General features: G+C 45.4%; 1 protein-coding gene and 1 long non-coding RNA gene across 2 annotated transcripts in view; one reads left to right on the forward strand and one right to left on the reverse strand.

Moving 5' to 3' along the window:
- The window catches only part of LOC138986369 (uncharacterized), a 49,365-nt gene extending 39,029 nt beyond the window's left edge, over positions 1 to 10,336 (reverse strand). Inside the window, exons 1-2 of the long non-coding RNA XR_011463202.1 lie at positions 9,618 to 10,336; positions 9,482 to 9,527 (exon numbers count right to left, since the gene is read on the reverse strand). This is a non-coding gene — a long non-coding RNA (uncharacterized lncRNA). The remainder of the gene's footprint in view (positions 1 to 9,481; positions 9,528 to 9,617) is intronic.
- On the forward strand, positions 10,329 to 11,702 carry DUSP23 (dual specificity phosphatase 23). The gene is given in 3 exon segments (XM_005910444.3): positions 10,329 to 10,552; positions 10,555 to 10,682; positions 11,291 to 11,702. Coding segments are annotated over 3 exon segments (450 nt in total). The 5' UTR covers positions 10,329 to 10,416; the 3' UTR covers positions 11,477 to 11,702.
- The last annotated feature ends 348 nt before the right edge of the window (positions 11,703 to 12,050 follow it).

Consider the following 12,050-nt stretch of genomic DNA (forward strand, 5'->3'; position numbering starts at 1 on the left):
CTAAAAAGTAGAGAAACAAGCTCATTAAACCTTCAAGAAGCCAGAGGGGAGAAATGTATATAGATATAAAGATAGAGACTGCACGTTAAAGAGAGATTTTATATGTGTATTATTCACTTATATACACATACACGCACGCACACACAAATACATATCAAAAGTGGTGCAACAAAGTGCGGTTATCTTTAGGTGAACTGTCTGTTGCAAACTTAGCATCAATGCCTCTCAGTATTAAGACCATTCTACCACAGAGGAGATGCTGGGAACAGTCTTTCCGAAAGAGAGAAGAGGCCATTCTTTTCCAGAGACAGGCAGATGGGAAAGCAGATAAGAAGTTCAGAACAGCAAACAGGTGAATCTCTTGAGTTTCCCCACATTAGTGCCACAGACTGAGATAACTGGTGGGAATTTTCCAGAAGTTCTTGAGCTTTATAGTGGAGTGGCTTCCAGGCGAGGTGTCTGAGAGCCTCTCACTTAGATGTCACAGGCTAGGATCTCTAGGGACCTTTCCTAGGACACCCCCTCTGACAGGTGTGTAAACCTCTAATTTCTTGTATCACTTCCCTTCATACTTGGAAAATATAGTGTGTCTTCTCTTTGAACACTAATATAAATAGGTAATAAGTAATCATTTTTTTCCTTTTTGTGTGTGTATATGTTAATGCTTTTTTTAGTATTCAACTTTTTGTTTTATATATTTTCTTGGCCACACCACAAGGTACAAGGTATGTGGGGTCTTTGTTCCCCAACCAGGGATTGAACTAGCACTCACTATATTGGAAACACAGAGTCTTAACCACTGGACCACCAGGGAAGTCCCTATATGTTAGTGCTTTTAAAATAAAGATATGGTACTTATATAATAAGGGCTTTCCAGGTGGTCCTAGTGATAAAAGAACCCGCCGGCCAATGCAGGAGACCTAAGACACACGGGTTTGATCCCTGGGTCGGGAAGATACTCTGGAGGAAGGCATGGCAACCCACTCCAGTATTCTTGCCTGGTGAGTCCCATGGACAGAGGGGCCTGGAGGGCTACAGTCCAAAAGGTCGCAGAGTCAGACACAACGGAGACAACTTAGCACAGCACTGCTGCTGCCGCCGCTAAGTCACTTCAGTCGTGTCTGACTCTGTGTGACCCCATAGACGTCAGCCCACCAGGCTCTCCTGCCCCTGGGATTCTCCAGGCAGGAACAGTGGAGTGGGTTGCCATTTCCTTCTCCAATGCATGAAAGTGAAAAAGTGAAAGTGAAGCCGCTCGGTCGTGTCCGACTCTTAGCAACCCCATGGACTGCAGCCCACCAGGCTTCTCCACCCCTGGGATTTTCCAGGCAAGAGTACTGGAGAGGGGTGCCATTGCCTTCTCCTAGCACAGCACAGCACACATTTATATTATAAAGCTATAAATGCTTTCAAATATTTTTGATATGTGATGTAATAAATGTTTTCATAGAGATGCTAAAGAAGAAGGATACAAAACATAATTGTAAGGGCACAGGGAAGGCTTCCTAGAGAGAGTGGTGTGGTCCAAACTGAATCTTGAGGGAGGAGAGGAGTTGATGCAGGGTCCAGGTAAGAACAGGACAGGTGAAGGGAACAGCGTGTGCAGAGGTACAAGAGAGGGCTCTGCTCTGCACCGCGTGTTGGAGACTCGCATTGACTCCAAGAAATGAGGTAAGATGAGGCTAAAGAGAGAAGCAAAGGCCTCATTCCAGAGGGATTTTTATGGCAGTCTACAAATGTCGGGATTTTTTTTTTTTTCTTCTTCTTGAAGGCAATAGGAGTTACTCAAGAGCTGGGAATGTCAGGGCTGTGTTCTGCAGAGAAGCACCCTAGCTTCATAGAGGGAAAGTGTGAACAGGCAGAAATAGTGGAGGCCATGGGGGTGATGGTTCCTAAGGGGATTCCTGAAGGATGGGATGTGGATGGGAGGAAGTCCCACTGGAGGGATAAGGGGATGTTGAGGTGGTCCAATGGGTTCTTCTCCTCTTCCCCAAATGGCAAGGAGGCTGGGACACTTAAGGATGATAAATCAGGCAATTTCAGTCCTGCTTGGAACATACTTTAAAGGCGGAAACAGTAGAAAGTGATGTTTCAAGAATTTCTCCAGAAAGGAAATCAAGGAGCCAAGCCCTTCCTGGAACAAAAACAGGAAATTCACAATACACATCTAAACATATTTTTTTGGATAGCTCCCTAACCAGTGGAGAAAGCAATAGATTGTTCCAACCGGGGACACTAAGTGTCTGGAACTGACCTCAGGCATTTATCCAGGCCAGTCATGTCTCTTGAGGCCTTTTTCCCTGTGCTAATTGTGGGCTCCTGTGCCCACTGCCCTGCTCATCCAAAGACACCTGGAGATGTCAGGAACCACCTCTTATGACCAGGCTGTTTTAGGCGCTACTGATAACTGTCCCACAGAAGGGAAGACAGAGCTGTGGGATGAAAGGTCTCTCAACAGGGCTTCCTTCTCAGGCAGAGGTGTGCATATAAGCCACCTGGGATCCCACAGGTCTGGGAGGGGGCCTGAGATCCTGCATTTTTCACAAGCTCCCAGGCCATGTGATACTGCTCAGCTGTGCACAACACTTTGAGAAGCGCTAGTCTACAAGTGGTCAGAGGATGAGCCAGGAAGGTGGGGAGGTGCCTAGTGGGAATGAGACAATGATAATTCCTATGCTCCACTGATTCATTGTATTTGTCACATCTGCCCTGGAAAATGGACCCACGTGATCTAGAGTTTTAAAGACTGGGAGACTTAAAGGGGAAAAGAGACAAGAAATAAGACCACACTTTAGAAATCTCAAAAGTCTAGTATTGCAACCAGCATATTAAAAATAAAAAAATAAAACAAGTAAATAAGGCACCTGTATTAGTTTTCTATTACTGTATGATCAATTGCCGCAAGCTTAGTAGCTAAAAAAAATACCCATTTGTTAACTCACAGTTCTGAGATCAGAAGTCCAACTACAGGTTAGCCGGATCCTCCGCTCAGGGTCTCATCAGGCTGAAATGAAGAAGACAGCCAGGCTGTACCTCACAATGGAGGCCCGAGTCCTCTAAGCTCATCCGTTTGGCAGAATTCACTTCCTTGAAGTTGTAAGATGGAAGCCTCTGCTTTCTTAGTAGCTGTCAACGGGGAATCAGCTCCCAGAGCCACCTTGCTGAGTGGCCCCCTTTTGCCATGTTTTGTGACATAATCATAGGAGTGATATCCCCTCATCAAAGTGTATAGTTCATTTGGGGCCATCTTAGAATTCCACTAACCACAGCATCCTATGACCACACTTCACATTAGAGACATTAGAGATACTCCCATCGGTCTCTAAATCATGTTATGATGATGGTGATGGCAGCAGCAACTTCCACTTGTGAACACCAATTGTGTGCCAGCATTTTGCCAGGTTTTAACATATTTCTACCTTATTTGACCCTATCAATAATCCTTAATAATCTATATCATTATAGACATCTGAAATGGAGACTTAGAAATTTAAAGTAATTTGGGCCAGGTCACATAGTTTAGTGACCCAGTGATGTTTATGAGGATTTCATATATATTTATTTATATTCACCTGTGTGTGTGTGCATGTCAGTCTCTCAGTCATGTGACTCTTTGTGACCCCATAGGCTATAGTTCACCAGGCTCCTCTGCCCATGGGATTTTCCAGGCAAGGATACTGGAATGGGTTGCCATTTCCTTCTCTAGGGGATCTTCCTGACCCAGAGAACAAACACAGGTTTCCTGCATTGCAGGCAGATTCTTTGCTGTCTGAGCCACCAGGGAAGCCCATATACATATATATATATATAAATATATATATATATATATATATAAAACTAAAATATATATATGAAATATACATATATCTGCATCATTTGCTGTATATCTGAAACGCTGTAAATCAACTGTATTTCATTTTTTAAAAAGAAAAAAAGATAATGATTCCATCACTGCTGAAAATTTTCTCATTCCCTTTCTAGCTTATTGTCCTTCCCACACAGAGGCAACCATTATTCTGATTTCTATCACCACAGATTTACTTTGCCAGGCCTTAAACTTCACACACAGAAGATCATACCTACGTTCTTGTTGTGTCTGACTCCTTTTGCTCAGCTTAATGCTTTTGAGATTCATCCAGTGTTACTTTTATCTTGTTACTTGTTACTTTTATCAGTAGTTATTTCCTTTTACTGCTAAATAATATTCTATTTTATGGATGTGTATCACAGTTTGTTTATGGATGCTTTCCTGTTGGTGAATATTGGTTTTCCTGACATTTTTTGATTATTATGAATAAAGCTTCTAAGAACATTCTTCTACAAGTGTATTAGTAGACAAATGATTTTGTTCTCTTGAGTAATTCTTAGGAACAGAATTACTGGATCACAGGGAGGTGTATATTTAACTTTATAAGCAACTGTAGAAAACTTTTCCAAAATAGTTGTACAATTTTACACTCCTACCACCAGTGTATGAGAGCTCCAACAGTCCCTTTTCTTTGCCAATATTTGGCATTATCAGTCATTTTAATTTTAGCCATGCTGAAACTCCAATACTTTGGCCGCCTGATGAGAAGAGCTGATTCATTGGAAAAGACCCTGCTGCAGGGAAACATTGAGGGCAGGAGGAGAAGGGGACGACAGAGGATGAGATGGTTGGATGGCATCACTGACTCAATGAACATGGGTTTGAGTGGACTCCGGGAGTTGGTGATGGACAGGGAGGCCTGGCGTGCTGTGATTCATGGGGTCGCAAAGAGTCGGACACGACTGAGCGACTGAACTGACCTGAACTGAGTGGGTATATTACTGTGGTTATGATTTGCACTTCTCTGATGACTACTGATGTAGGGACCCTTTTCAGGTAAGTATTGGCCTTTTCTATATAGTCTTTTAAGAAGTGTCCAAGTCCCCTGCCCAGTTTTTATTGGGTTAGTTTCTACTTCTTAGTTACAGGGGATTGAGTCCTAGTCTGGACCAACTGAATGACTCAATGAGCTGAGTTTCCTCACCTAGAAATAGTGAGGTTAAACCAGAAGATCTCTGAGGTTCTTTCTGATTTTTACACTTACACTGTGAAAAGTACAATGCCAAGATTTTCAGTAATTTCTTCCCTCTGGATCCAAGGGAAAGCAGTTTATAGAGCATGAATCCTGGAAGTAAGATAGTTTACCAAAACTATTCTCATCTCAAAGGTGTCTCTTACTGAGCACTCCCTCTTCTCTGATTCTGCTCTCACTTGAGAGTACTGAACAGCTTTGCAAAAACTAAAGCCCAGTCCCCAATTCCCTCTTTATCTCTAACCCCACCTAATCATAGCTTCCGGTATAAGACCTCCCCCTAATATCCCAACATGGTCTCAAGTGTGCTCCTGGAATGGTCTAAAAGAAAAACAGAATTTTAAGTGCCATGAAGGTGATAGAATTGTCAGAAAGTATATGAAATCAACTAGTAAGTTGTGAGCTATCTGTCACGGTATGTTCTGTAACAGTATAAAAATCAAAATACAAAAAAGACAGAGGAAGAAGGAGTGGGAGAGAGAGAGAGAGAAACAGGGAAAAGCTATCAGTGCCATCTTGTGGAAAGACCTATATTAAAATGTCCAAGGTAATCTGGCCACACCCCAGATCACGTCAGAGCCTGTACACTCAATACCAATGTGTACCCAGTAGACGGCAGGATAGCATCACCATTCATTTATAGCACCGGTGATGGTTGATAGGGAGTCCATTCCAATTCCTTGCTTCCTGTGCCAGGGCCAGTTATTAAATTATTTGTATATCATCCATAATTATATGAACACCACATAAAACCCACATACCTCCAATACCATATTTACAAACTCACACCCAAACTATTCTGTTTGGTTCCTACATACAGTATGGTTCTCCAAATGTAGAAAATGTGCATGGACCTATCACAACAATCCATCCCCCAAAACACACACACACACACACACACACACACACACACACACACTTAGACCGCAGTTGTTTAGAGTATAACTCTTTCTTTGAAAAATAAACTTGATTTTATTTCACTTCTTAAGATTATTAGCAATTATTTCTCAGGACTTCCTTGATGATCCAGTGGTTAAAATTCTGTGCTTCTACTGCTGGGGGAGGGGATGGTGGAGAGGGCATGGGTTAGATCCCTGGTCTGGGAACTAAGATCCCACATGCTATTATGCATAGTAGAAAAGAAAAATTATTTCTCTTCTTTCCTTTTATTTGAATATTCCCATCTGTACTGGTTTCCTATTGCCACATAAGAAATTATCCCAAAATTTGATGGCTTAAAATATTAAGTATTTATTATCTCAGAGTTTCTATGCATGAGAAATTCAAGGGAGGCTTAACTGGGTGATTCTGGCTCAGGGATCCATGAGGCTATTATCAAGATGTTGGGCAGGTAGTCTAAGGTCTTGATGGAGCCAGAAGATCCACTTCCAAAATAGCCAGTCCCCTTCCACGAGGTTGATACAAAGCCTCCCGCATGGATCTCCCATGAGACTCCTCACAACACAGCAGCTGGCTTCTCCCACAAAAGAGCAAGTTAAAAACCATAATGTCCTTTATGACTTTACCTAAGAAGTCACATAGATAGGTAAAGTCATAAAGGGCTTCCCTGGTGGCTCTGACAGTAAAGATCTGCCTGCAGTGCAGGAGACACGGGTTCCATCCCTGGGTAGCGAAGATACCCTCAAGAAAGGAATGGCTACCCACTGTAGTATTCTTGCCTGGAGAATTCCACTGACAGAAGAGACTGGAGGGCTACAGTCCATAGGGTCACAAAGAGTCAGTCACGACTGATCGATTTGCAGTCACTGCAAATGTCCACTTAGGTTTGCCTTCTCTCTTCCATTCAGGAAGTCACATACCATCATTTCCACAAAATCCTGTTGATGACACAAACCAGCCCTAACAATGTGGGAAAGGATTACACAAGACATGAAGTGGTTCCCTAGGGGGGAGTATCTTTAAGGCTGGCTACCACACCATCCCTTCTTAAACTCAGTTTCCACATCATAGGGTCCCACGTCTGAACTGTGTTAAGACAAAAGATCAGAACACTTAAGACACTGGGAGCTCTGGCTGCAGTCTAAGGGCCACAGGAACACAAATCCAAGCAACCCTCTGCCTTGGTAAGACACAGGGACTCACTTGGAGGAAGGAATTCTCTGACTCTGGCTTCAGCTCCAATTGCCGCTGGAATCAAGCCATCAGGGAACTGAGGCTTCGCCATCAAAGAGGACAAAGTCAAAACATTCTTATCAGCTGGGGAAGTGGGAGGTAGAGAGCCCTAAAACCATTATATTGGACTTTCAAAGAATGCTATTTCCAGCTTTTCACAACAGACAGTGAACAAAACGGAAGGAAGACCCTGTCCTCCTAAGTCTGTGCTGGTGCTTCCAATCCAAGCTTACCTTTCCCCTACTGACTTCTTTTGTGCTTGTTGTTGCGACCCCATGGACTACAGTCCACCAGGCTCCTCTGTCCATGGAATTTCCCAGGCAAAAATACAGGAGTAGGTTGCCATTTCCTTCTCCAGGGGATCATCCCAACCCAGGGATTGAACTCACGTCTCCTGCACTGCAGATTCTTTAATGCTGAGCCACTGGGGAAGCCCTTGTCATAGTCTGCTTGTCTCAAATTGCAACTCTTTACTATTCCTGAATAAACTCATTTTGCTGGTGAAAAAAAAAAGATACAAACATCCATTGTCACATAGCCCTGGAGACTTGCCTACACTCCCAGAAATGTACTTTCACAGTCTTGCATATACATATTTTTTCATTCATTTAACATTTTTCAGCACCGTGTATGAGGCTCTATATTAGATGTATGAAATTCAAAGATGGAATGACACAAACCGATAACCCTAATTCAATAAACTAACTGCTCTACCAGGAGTACATATTTATATAAAATGAGATGGGGATAGAGATTAAATTTTCCTGAAGGTCAGGTAACACTTTACAGAAGAGTAAAGAAAAGAAGCTCAGTATTGCCTGGGGCTGGAGCCTACGTGTAGGAAGCGGACATTGTTTTAGTTGCAAGAATCCTAGCCAAGAAACCACCATAAAGGAGTTTTTCTTTCAGTGTGAGGCCCCGGGCCCAAGACAGAAAATTAAACAGTATTCTTGACAAGGGGACATAGACCAAGGCAGAGACTCAAGCAGGGTCTGTTAAAAGCGAGAGGCAGAGCAATAGAGACGGAGGAGGAATTTCTACAAAGGAAGCCCAAAAGGGGTTAATGGATGCACTTCAACCCCTGCAGAGACCCCATAGGAATCTCTGTCTCCCCTAGAAATGTCTTCTCTCTGGAAAAGATGGGCTTTGCCCTGGCTCTCAAGGAGGCAAGGAATGGGCATAAGGAGGTGGGGAGAGATGTGGAAAATTTTCTCTAATGAGTGAGGGAGAGAAGAAAGGACAGCAAGGAAAAGGAACTAAGAAAAGTTCAATCTGATAGGAGCAAGTGCCTCTTGTCACTGAGGGAGTGCAATCACAAATGCTGAGCTAGGGGTTGACTGAAGTTGCTGGGAGGAGAGACGGGGTAACGTGGCCGAGAGGCATAGTGGGAACACACTGGGATGGGCTAGAAAGAGCCGTGGCGAGTTGTGCAGGAAATGGGAGTGCAGACAGGAAGGACTTAATTAGGGCTGTGATTGTTCAGAAGAAAGGGAAAGGGTAGATCTGGAAGCTCCTGGAACCTGAGGAGAGTAGGTGGAGGCAATGCTTCAGTTGCCAGGATAAATGGTTAAGTGCGCTTTCCACAGGGTCAGAGCAGGCTTTGATCTTTGGAGGAAGAAAATTTCCTTTTCATTTTGCTGGAACCAAGTGTGTGGGTGAGAGGTAGATAGGGACAGGGAGGGGTGTATGTCTTCATGGTTCCCTGGGCTTGGAATGAGACAGATCTTGGCTCAACCAGCCCAGCTACTTACTAGCTGTGTGTGCTTAGGTAAGTTAACCAACTTCTTTAAGCCTCATGTGCAGAAGGGATATAAAATTACCTTCCTCGTGCGGCTCTTCCAGAAAGCACCTGGCCCGGGGCCTGGTTTGTAGGCAAATTCAATAACAGTTAACTATTTTATAATTACAATTAGTCTGATTACTAGAAGCACATTGTTCAAAGGAGGATATGAAACATTGAGATCACAGTTAAGACACTGTGTTCAAATCTACTTCCCCACCTTCTATGAATGACACATATAAACTCTAGCCTCTCCAGGGAAGGGTGACTCACAGAACCTGGGACTTAGGAAACATGAAGAGAAATTAAGAAATCCTGCAACTGTTGAAAATAAATAAATAAATTAAATAAAATAAAGAAATCCTGCAACTGTTTAACCCAGCTGAGGGGCATGAGGATGGTTATGTAAAGAAGCAGTAACCTTCTGTTGAACTTTAGAATACAATACTGTTTTGTTAAAGATTCCGGAGCTGAAGTGCTAGGCTTCAAATCCCCTTCCATCAGTTACCTCTTGGTCAAGTTCCTGAACCTCTCCAGAGCTTTAGTGTTCTCATCTGTAAAACAGAGTTAATTAGATTACCTACCACATAAGATTATTGTGGCAATTATATCAGTTAATACATGTAAAGTACTTAGGATAATACCTGACACATAGTAAATGTTCAATTTGTTAATCCTTTTAAGTTGTTGTCTTTGTTGTTGTTGTTATATAATTACTACCCCGGGTAAGATTTCAGGGCACCAGATGGCGGCAACACGGTTGTGTGTTTGTTTTTAATAATTCCAGCAGCGGAAAAATGAGAAGAGTCCCCTGTACAACAGTGATTCTCCCTTACTGGACAAGTTCTAAAAGTCACTGATAATGACTTGTCAGAGTCACTGTAGAGGGAATTCCTTCCTTAAGGATGATGTAGATTTACCATCTCTTAAACTCTTGGGCATCCACTGTGACGAAAATTATGAGAGCCAGGCTCTTGGGGGCAGGGGCAGATGGCCAGTGGTGCAATAACTCCCAAAGACCGCCAGGGAGCAGCAGAGCTCGACCCGGGGTTGCTTCATCCACAGAAAACAATTACTGAATTCCTTCTAGGTTTTCCTTCTTAGCTGTTTCTGCGGCCCACCAATCTCCGTGCGCACCGCTGCAGTAATCCCGCCCATTACTGACAATCCAACCAATCAACGAGTGTCCTGCTTGGGGCCGTATAGCTCCTCGCGGTCACTCAGAGCCAGGAGTTCGGCATTCTAGCCCCGCCCCCCAGGCGGCTTGGCCAATCCCCCGCGGCGGCGCAGGACGTCGCCCAGGATCTGTCCCAGAGACCACGTGGTCCCAGGAGGCGCCACTGCCTGGTAGGTGGAGGGTTACCCGGCCTGAAGGCGGGTGGGCGGAGCGGGACCGACCGGCTTCACCGCCGTTGACTTGCTGTCCTGTGCCCTCTTTCAGCCATGGGCGTGCAGCCCCCCAACTTCTCGTGGGTGCTGCCCCGCCGGCTGGCGGGGCTGGCGCTGCCCCGGCTCCCCGCCCACTACCAGTTCCTGCTGGACCAAGGTGTACGGCATCTGGTGTCACTGACGGAGCGCGGGCCCCGCACAGCGACAGCTGCCCCGGCCTCACCCTGCACCGACTGCGCATCCCAGACTTCTGCCCGCCGGGCCCAGAGCAGATCGACCGCTTCGTGAAGATCGTCGACGAGGCCAACGCCAGGGGAGAGGTCAGCGGGCGGGGTCAGTGCGGGGAGGGAGGGGCTTGGGAGGAGTCAGCGGGGACACTAGGAGCTGCGGACGTCAGGGCCAGTTTTAATTTAACTGGGTTCCAGGAGAAAGATTGGAGGAAGATGGTGAGGCCAGAAGACCATTGTAACCATTACACCAGTACAGAAAGCCAAAGCTGTAAGAGGGAGGAGTAAAAAGAGGGCCCAGCGGGAGAATTGGGTTTGAGGAGAGGCAACAAAGAACCAGCTAAGTTCTTCTGAGTTGAGAAGGAGAAAGGGTGGACAGACTTTCTCTGGAAAGAAAGGGAGAGATTGGGGTTGAAGTCAAGGGCTATTGAGCAGACTCCAGAGCAAGGTTCTGTCCAAATGTGATGGAGCCTCTTTTAAAAAGGTAAACAGAAGCAGGAGAAATTCGTCTTGATAGTATAATTTAACCCAGTAAGTCCAAAATATTCTTTCAATATATAAGCAATATAAAATAAATTCTTAACCAGATATTTTCACTCTTCAATGCCCTACATCTTTAAAACTTGGTTGTATTTCACAAATGAGGGGCGGGAGAGTGTTGGGAATGTGTCGAGCTCCACCCCACCCAGCTCCCCCCGCAGGCGGTGGCAGTGCACTGTGCCCTGGGCTTTGGCCGCACTGGCACCATGCTGGCCTGTTACCTGGTGAAGGAGCGGGGCCTGGCTGCCGGAGACGCCATCGCTGAGATCCGGCGCCTTCGACCCGGCTCCATCGAGACCTATGAGCAAGAGAAGGCGGTCTTCCAGTTCTACCAGCGAACGAAATAAGGGGCCTCCGTACCCTTCTGCCGGGCCCCGCGGCCCTGATCTGTGCGTTAGATGGGGCCAGAGACGCAGAAGTGGGCTAAGAGTGCTAAGCTCTCCAGTACCCAGCTGGCTCAAGAGACTGAAGGAGCCCTTCCCTGCAGGCAGGACCTGGTAGGAGGAATGGCTGGAGCTGCACTGATGTGGGGGGTCCCTCTGCTGCTGCCTTGAATAAATAACTTAAAGAACAGCTCGCATTGCATAGCACTTTACAGTTTACAGAGTGCTCCCACACATCAACTTTTTTGAGCTTCTCAGTTGCTGCTGCTGCTGCTAAGTCTCTTCAGTCATGTCGGACTCTGTGCGACCCCATAGTCGGAAGCCCACCAGGCTCCCCCGTCCCTGAGATTCTCCAGGCAATAACACTGGAGTGGGTTGAGCTTCTCAGTAGCCTTGTAATAAACAAACAGCTGGCTTCCCGGGTAGCTCAGCCGGTAAAGAATCTGCCTGCAGTGTGGGAGACCTGGGTTCAGTACCTGGTTTGGGAAGATCCCCTCCGGAGGGCATGGCAACCTACTCTGGTATTCTTGCCTGGAGA

Source organism: Bos mutus, chromosome 3 (assembly GCF_027580195.1).
Source record: "Bos mutus isolate GX-2022 chromosome 3, NWIPB_WYAK_1.1, whole genome shotgun sequence".
Classification (NCBI taxonomy): Eukaryota; Metazoa; Chordata; class Mammalia; order Artiodactyla; family Bovidae; genus Bos; species Bos mutus.